Genomic DNA, 8823 nt, shown 5'->3' on the forward strand with positions numbered 1-8823 from the left:
GACTGAAGCCACGACAGAAACTGCTTTTTCATTTGCTGTTGAGCTTCCCTCCGCTGCCGTCCAACAGAGGGTTAATTGGACAAGTTTCACCGCCTGTTCCCTCGGCGAGCGGGTTGTCCTAACACAGTCGACCAGGAAGGCGGACGGAGCTCGATGGATCTGCTGCATGTCTTCCGTCTGGTTTGTTTTCTGGATCTGACTGAGGCGAGCCAGGGGCAGGGGCAGGATGCTGGCCTTTGGGAGGAGCTCCAGGCAGGCGCTCCCTCCGGTTCTTGCCCTGATTCTCTCCCGCCCCATAGAAGACCATTGTTCCCTCCCTCCCTGTAGAAGAGAAGCAATCAGGGTCAAGGACTCCTTTGTTTCCAGCTACTAAGAGTTGGTGAAGCCAAGAATCGAGACAATTTCTCTCTGCGAAATGCAGCAAAGCACCATCCTGCCCTCTTTGTTCCCAGAAGTCCTTACACAGGACGTGGGAGGGGGTGCAGGGGGAGTCCAGAGGGACAGCATCTGGATGTGGTGGCCCTCCAGCTGCCCTGCAAACCCTGTGAGTGGCAACAGGAGAAGAAACCCTGGGGAGGTGCTCACGGAGTGTTTCTCTTGTTAGGGGAGCGGCCCAGCCCACTTCAGTAGGGGGAGCACCAGGCCGTCACGAGGTGCCTGTCCCCTGAGTTCCCTGCTGCCCCTGGGCCTGGCCCAATGCAGGGGGACGGATCCTGCACAGCTGCTCCCTGGGGTCTCAACCAACAAACTCCCCCGTCTCCACTCATGGAGCCATTTACACAACGAAGCACTCTGGGCCGTGTGACAGGCGCTGGGGAAATAGCGGTGATCAAGGAACGGCCCAGCTGTGAGGCGGCACACAGCCTAGCTCGGCCCGAGCTGTCGGGCAGATACTCGGGTTCCCGGGGGTCCACACGAGCACCGCCCAGGGACACCCCCGGTAACGAGGCAGCCCCACGGCCAGCAGCGCCCGGCCATGCGGACACGACGCCAAGGATGGGCCAAGGGGCGAGCTGGAGTCCGCCGCGCGGGCAAAGCAGGAGGAGCCGCACGTTGTTGAAAATAGGACAGGTAAGAAAGAGAGTTTTTCCAGGGAAGAATTACTGGCTATTTCAGTACGGCTGAAGGACGGGCCCCGGGAGAGGACCACAGCGGGAGATGAGAAAGACCGGCCGCAGCTCTATCATGGAGACGCTCGAGCGCCACTCACTCACTCGCTCAGCACTGATTTCTGGCCACATTCTCAGCCCCAGCCCCGCTCTAGGCTCTGGGGCTGCAGCAGTGAGCAGAGTGCACGGGTCCCGATTTCCTGTGGTGTGCGGTCTAGCGAGGGCAGGCACGCAAGCAAGCAAACGAGCGGACAGGTCAGCTCTGTGCAAAGCAGTCCCGCCGCAGGGAGGTGGGGGCATGCAGCATGCTCTTTTATACCCAAGGGCAGGGAGCCCCGGATGGCAACGGAACAGAGAGCTGAAGGAAGTGACCAAGTAGCCCGGGGGACAGGGTGTTCACAGATCTCGAAGGTGCAATGGGTACCCCTGAGCCCCATCATCGCAAGTCCCCGGGCAGGTGATCCATTCTTGCTTTACAGCTATCCTTCGAGATCCTTCCCAACCCCAGGAGCCCCGAACCAGGTGACCTGCTGTTTCTCGCAGCAGATGACGTCACGTTCCCTTGGTGCAGTGTAAGCAGAGTCATCCGGACCCACCCTCTGTCCTCTGTCCCCACAAGGACAGTCCCTTCCGTGCACCCAGGGCTCTCTGCTGACATCTACCGCATCACTCACCTGCTGGATGGAGACGACGGCGTGAACCTAAGCGTGTCCCTTATTTACCAACACCGCTTCAACGGTGACTATGAACAGCTGTAAAAACACTCGTTCTTTATTCCCAATCGCGAAATGCAATTTTCTATTAAATATTTCATTAGTAGAGACCCATGCGGCTGTATTTTGTGGGAGAACTTGTCCGTTGATACTTCTAAAACCAATCTGAAATCCTTCTTATTGTCTTGCTGTTTTTACAACAAATATCTTAGCATTTCTAGGATTTTTCATCTCTCTTTCACAATTCCACGCTTACCGCGTAACAGATGCAAAATCCAAGGTACAAACCTACAAACCACGAAGGCCATTTCCCTGAGAATTTGCATTCTTTTCCCCCCCATGTGAATATTGTCTGATTTTTCTGCAAACTATTAACAAGTCAACACATCCAGATTGTTCCTTATTAGAAATGAAAATGTAAACATTTAGCAACATGTTTGCAGTTAATTCTGATTTCTTTAACATTTGTTTCATTTAGCTCATCCTTGAAACTCAATTGCTGGGGATATACACAAGGTTGATTTAAGGGATTAGCAAAAGGATACTTGTGCCTCGAAGCTTTTAGAAAGAGAAAAATGCAATCGAACATCAGAAAGCAATCAGAAGTAACAAAGGAAACCCAGTCACATTTATAGTACAGAAGTTTGAGTTACGGAAAAATAGTACTTTATATGGAAAACGTTCATCTGTAGTGATTTCTCTTCGGCCAAACTTTTAGAACTTGAGAATTTGCTTGCCAGTTTCTTAAGCAGGGGTGGGGAGACCAATTTTAGATGAGTTCCCGATGAGAAAATCTAATTATGGAATCAGTACCCCAAAAGGAACCCTTCTGCCAGTTATTAAAAACAGTCGAGTTAAGGCTTTCAAACTGCAAACCTACGACAGAAGACCATGATAAGTTGAGTGAGTTGGTTATTTGACCAATTGAGTTCTGACTAACTGGGTCTCTGAAAATTAACTTTGGGCCATATTGCCCGAATTTGCAAGAGCTAGTGCTTTTCACCCTGGGGAGTCTGTCTCCACAACCTGCTTCCCATGGCTGGCTGGTCTCCGGGCTGGCTGGGTTCTCTTCTGGGCACTCCTACTGGCATTTCCAATTAGATCATAAATCTTGGCCAAATACAAGGCCCTTGTAGCATCTGTGCCTCTGACTCCCTTGGTAAGACGGGATGTGCCTGGGGTCATGAGCACCTTAGCTACAATGGAGTTCCCTTCCGTGAATGCTCCCAGGTGTCACTCTGCTGGGATCAGGACTTCTTCTCTCTGTCAGCTTGTAATGCAAAGAGGAAGGCTCGGGATTTCGGCTGAAACTCTGACTTCTGTCTTTGAGTGGGTCACAAGCCCAGACACCATCCCTCTCCAAGCGAGTGCCTACTGAGCTTGATGCTTAAATCCTGGCATTCTTGTTTTGAGCACAATTATTCTCCATTTTACCATGATACTGTCATCCCAGGTTCACAAAAGGAGAACCAGAGCATTTCATGAAATTGCAAAAACTCTCTCGGCCATCCGTTTAGGAGAAGGACAGCAAAGGGTAGAGAAAAAGTCACTGAGCTAACAGCCAGGAGTCTTGGTTCCACCCAGCAAGGTGCTCACTGGGGACACTGCGCGTCTGGTTTCACTCCCTAGAGCCTCAGTGCTCCGTGTCAACCAGCCAGGGGCAGGTGCCACATGGTCTCTGCGACATCTCTTGGTGGGAACTCTTTGGGATTCTTGTAAACATAGAGCTTTTACCCATATCCAGAAACATGAGGTATCCTCTCCATAACCACTCTTTCCTGAGTCCGTGACAATCCACTTCTCTTACAAATTCCTGTATCTGGATTTTGGACTGATTAACAAAGATCTCTCTCCCAGAGAAGCCATACTTTGAGAACTGAGATAGCAAAGCCAAGGAGGAGGTGTCGGCCATCTGGGGTCCCATCAGGCTCCATCCCAGACTCTGTCCTGTCGTAAACAAATCACCAAGCCCGCGCTCTGTCTTCTTTCACAACATAGAGACAATTATACTCATCCTCCGTGTTGGAAAAGGAAAATACATTTACCAACATGTTAAGGCTCAAGTAGTCATTCTTTACTCACATGGTGGGGTCTCTCGATCTCAGGACTGTGGACGGTTTGGGTTGGATTGTCCTTAGCCATGTGGGGCTGTCCCCCATGTAGGCTGTCCCATAGCACCTCGGGCTCTACCAGCTACATGACAAATGGCACCCCTCCCACCCGGGTGTGACAAACTAAAATGTCTCCAGATACTCTTGAATATAACCTGGGGGCAAAGCGACCCTACTTGGAACCAGCCGGTTATGTGGTAAAACTAAGATACAAATCTCAAGTGTAGCTCAATGGTTTAGTAGATGGGGTTAGTGAACTATGGATGGGAATGTCACCTGATGTCTGCAAGTTAAGACTCTTGGGGAAGAGGTCAGCATGCTGACTAAGCGGACTCGGGAAGGGGATGAACCTGGCTTTGAATACCGCTTCCCAACCTAAGAGCCAGGTAACCTTGGACAGGTTACATGACTTCCATTTCCTCATCTGGAGGATGCCCTTGTTGGGAGGATCAAATGGGAGCATTTAGGTACTTACCATAGTGGTGACGTTTGATAGCACAGCGACACCTACTGACAAAATTTTGCATTGCCACTCAGCTCTGCTAGAACTTTATTATTATTTTTTTTTAAATCCAGCATCCTTTTATATTAGCTTCAGGGGTACAGTACAGTGATGCAACAATTACTCGGTGCCCATCATGACAAGTGCCCTCCTTAATCCCCATCACCTATCTCACCCATTCCCCCCAACCCCCTTCCCTCTGGGGACCATCAGTACATTCTCCATAAGAGCCTCCTTTGGGATTCTCTCCCTTTTTTCTGCTTTTTGTTCATTTATTTTTGTTTCTTAAATTCCGCACATGAGTAAAATGAGCACCCGTCATGTGCATATCAGATTCTATGCTGAGTGCTGGAGTTATAAAAACAAAGCAAAGCAAATCCCTTCCCTCAAGCTTCCCATTCATTCCTGGGGGAGGCTTGTCCCAGGGCAATCGAGTCCGTGTGCCCCACATACATGGAATCAATGGTCCAGAGAAAAAGGAGCATCTCACGGTGTCCACACGGTCTATTGGGGCAACAGCAAGTGAACACAAATGACCTGTACTGTACACTTTGTACTGAGCAGAGATATACGAGGAGAGTATGATGAGAGGCTAACATCACCCCAGACAATCAGAGAAGGCTTTTCCGAGGAGGTGAGGGTAACTCGGCTTCTAACGACAAACTGTTTAGAGATTACTGTAAAGTTATTTTTAATATTTCTCGGAACTGTAAAGACGAGAAAATGATGTCTATCAACGATGGAGTATTGCATTTTTTTTAATATAGTTGACACACATGTCATATTAATTTCAGGTGTACGACACAGTGATCTGACAAGTTTATATCAGGTTATGTTCCTCACAAGCACAGCTATCATCTGTCCCAATTCATCATTATTACATTATCGTTGACCAAATTCCTTAAACTCTGCTTTTTATTCTCATGATTTATGCATTCCATACCTGGAAGGCTGCACCTCCCACTCCCCTTCACCTGTTTTGCCCAAACCCCCACCTTCTCTCCCCTCTGGCAACCATCAGTTTTTCCTTTGTATTTTAGTTCTGATTCTTTTTGTTGGTTTATTATTATTTTTTTTAAGATTCCATTTATGAGTGGAATCCTATGGGATTTGTCTTTCTCAGTCTGACTTACTTCACTTAGCATTATACTCTCTAGCTCCACCCGTGTTGTTGCAAATAGCAGGATTTTGTTCTTTTTTATGGCTAATCTTCCATTATACATGTAATATCACTTCCTTTTATCCATTCATCTGTTGATGGACACTTGAATTGCTTCTATGTAATGGCTATTGTAGACAACCCTGCTATACACATCGGGGTGCACATAGCTCTTCAAATTAATATTTTCATATTTGGGGGGTTAGTACCTAACAGTGTAATTATGGGATTATAGGGTAGTTCTATTTTAAAGTTTTTGAGGAAACCCCATACTGTCTTCCACAGTGACTGCACCAGTTTTCATTCCCACCAGTGGTGCAGGAGAGGTCATTTTCCCCCACATTCTCTATGATACTTGTTTGTTTGTTTATTATTTGAGCCAGGCTAACATGGAATGGCATGAAATGGTATCTCATCATGGTTTTGATTTGCATTTCCATGATGATGAGTGGTTGGGCATCTGTTCGCGTGTCTGTCGACTATTTGCATGTCTTCTTTGGAAAAATGTCTATCCTTCCACCCATTTTAATTGGATTATTTGTTTTTGTGTCTGTGTTGGCTTGTACGAGTTCTTTATGTATTTTGGATATTGACCCTTTATAGATAATCACTTGTAAGTATATTCTCCCTTTCAGTGCATTGTCTTTTTGTTTTGTTGATGCAAAAGCTTTTTGTTTTGAGGCAGTCCCAGTAGTTCATTTTTGCTTTTGTTTCCCTTGCCTCAGAAGACAGACATAGAAAAATGTTGCTATGGCTGATGCCAGAGAAATTACTCCCTGTGCTCTCTTCTGGGATTTTAATGTTTCTTGTATAGCAGGATTAGTGGTGATAAACTCCTTTGTCTTTTGTTTGTCTGGGAAACTCTATCTCCCCTTCAAATCTGAAGGATAAACTTGCCTGGTCAAATAGTTTTGGTTTTCTTCCATTTGGAAGAAAAGGAAGGTTTTTTTTTTTTCCTTTTGGCTCTTTGAATATATCTTATCACTCCCTTCTGGCCTGCAAAGTTTCTGCTGAAAAATAACTGAAAGTTGGGGCGCCTGGGTGGCTCAGTGGGTTAAAGCCTCTGCCTTCAGCTCAGGTCATGATCCCAGGGTCCTGGGATCAAGCCCCGCATCAGGCTCTCTGCTCGGCGTGGAGCCTGCTTCCCTTCTTCTCTCTCTGCCTGCCTCTCTGCCTACTTGTGACCTCTGTCTGTCAAATAAATAAATAAAATCTTTAAAAAAAGAACAATAACTACTAGCTTTAGCAATTTTTCCTTCTAGGTAACTTTTTGATTTTCCTCTTGATGCTTTCAGGATTCTCTCTCTTTAACATTTGACATTTTAATTGTCGTGTGCTATGGTGCAAACCTCCTCGGGTTCCTCTTGTTTGGAACTCTCTGTGCTCCTTGGACTAGGGTGTCTATTTGCCTCCCTAGTTAGGGAAGTTTTCAGCTGTTTTTTCCTCCAATAAGTTTTCTACACCTTTCTCTCCTTCTGAGACCCTTATAATGCTAACTTTCGTTCACTTGATGTTGTCCAAAGACTTCTGACTCCATCCTCATTTTTTAAAAATTCTTTTCGCTTTTTGCTGTTCAGCTTGTATGTTTTCTATTACCTTGTCTTCCAGATTGCTGATACGCTCTTCTGCCTACTCTCATCTGCTGTTGATTCCCCCTCGTGCGCTTTTTATTTCGGGTATTGTATTCTTCAGCTCTGACTGATTGTTTTTAATATTTTCTATCTCCTTATTCAAAGTCTCACTGAGGTCTCCCGTTCTTCCCCCAGCCTAGAGAGTATCTTTACAATCATTACGTTAAATTCTTTATCAGGCGTATCGGTTTTCTCTGTTTCATTTCATTCTTTTTCCGAGGTTTTTTTCCTTTTCTTTGTTTTGGAAAATATTCTTCTGTTTCCCCATTTTGCTTGACTTTCCGCATTTGTTTCTATCAATTAGGCAACATGCTACTTCTCCCAAAGTTGAAGGAGTGGTCTTGTGTATGGTGTCCCCTGCGTAGACCGTGTGTGCTGGCTGACATTTGCTGGCTGGCTGCAACTGTGGCTCTGGAGGCTAATTACTCTTTTAAACCATGCCTTTTTACAGAAAGAATAGAAGAAGAAATAATAATAAATTAAAGAAAGAAAGAAAAAAAGAAAGAAAGAAAGAAAGAAAGAAAGAAAGAGAAAGAAAGAAAAGAAGGAGAAAGAAAAAGAGAAAAAGAAAGAAAAGAGAAAAACCAAGAAGAAAAAACTAAAAACAAGACAGGACAAATCTTTAAAAGTAAAATAAAATACAATAAAACACTGAACATTAAAAAGCAAAACAAGGGGCACCTGGGTGGCTCAGTCGGTTAAGTGTCTGTCTTCAACTCAGGTCATGATCTCAGGGTCAAGTCCCTCATGAGATCAAGTCCTGCATCAGACTCCCTGCTCAGTAGGGAGTCTGTTCCTCCCTCTGCTTCTGCCTTCTCCCCTTTTATGCTCTCTCTTTCTAATAAATAAATAATTTTTTAAAAATAGAATAAAATAAAAACGAAACGCAAAGCTGCAGCTTATTCTCTGTGCTCCAGCACAACCGAGGCTGATATGGGCTTCCGGACCCTCGCCAGCTGGAGTGCTGAGCTCCCTGAGGTGACTGAACCCATTCATTATGGTGTCCAGACCCTGCTCCAGTCCAGGTTTCCAAGATGAGGTGCCAACGTATACCCTGTGGTTCTCCAGACCCTGTGACCTCAGAGCATCCCTGCAGCTCCTCTGTTCTAATTCTAGTGTTCTGGTGTTGTCTTTTTATGTGCTAGCTGTTCCTTTACACTGTGGGGTTTTTTTTCTGTTCCAAAGGACAGAGGCATCTGTCCCCAGCCCCTCAGTACCATCCTCACTGCCATGGGCAACATCAAGGGTGGGAGTTCCCTGCGTGTCCCTGTCTCTCTGGTTGTTCTCTTGCTGTTCTCTGTCTTTGACTGCCCAGAAGCTACTCAGTCAGCCCTCAGTTCTTCTTCGGGAGGAACTCTTCTACTAATCGGTGCCATTTGGTGTGTTCTGTGGAGGAGGTGAATTCAGTCTTCTTATGCCGCCATCTTGGACTGGAACCAATGATGGAGTGCTATGATTAGAGCTCATGGGGATGGAGAGTTATAGGGGGAGTCACTTTGTCACTGTGCAAAAGTTCTCTGCTCCAAAGTGTTTGGGCTTGACACGTACTCTAGTGTCACAAAGACCTCACAAGGCAAAGCAAGATAATGATCAAAGCT

The 8823-nt window shown here is 46.1% G+C and overlaps 1 protein-coding gene across 1 annotated transcript; it reads left to right on the forward strand.

Moving 5' to 3' along the window:
• The first annotated feature begins 424 nt into the window (after positions 1–424).
• LOC116589887 lies at positions 425–1882 on the forward strand. Its single transcript, XM_032341639.1, has 2 exons — positions 425–1071; positions 1589–1882. Exons 1-2 carry the CDS (start codon positions 697–699, stop codon positions 1865–1867), a joined length of 654 nt encoding a protein of 217 aa, XP_032197530.1. The 5' UTR covers positions 425–696; the 3' UTR covers positions 1868–1882.
• The last annotated feature ends 6941 nt before the right edge of the window (positions 1883–8823 follow it).

This window comes from Mustela erminea, chromosome 5 (genome assembly GCF_009829155.1).
Source record: "Mustela erminea isolate mMusErm1 chromosome 5, mMusErm1.Pri, whole genome shotgun sequence".
Classification (NCBI taxonomy): Eukaryota; Metazoa; Chordata; class Mammalia; order Carnivora; family Mustelidae; genus Mustela; species Mustela erminea.

Bases quoted from the DNA above. Each gene is read 5' to 3' on its own strand.
- LOC116589887 (XM_032341639.1), top strand. From the start codon at position 697: ATGCAGGGGGACGGATCCTGCACAGCTGCTCCCTGGGGTCTCAACCAA. The intron at 1,072-1,588 runs GTAAGAAAGAGA...CTTGCTTTACAG, and splicing joins CGTTGTTGAAAATAGGACAG to CTATCCTTCGAGATCCTTCC.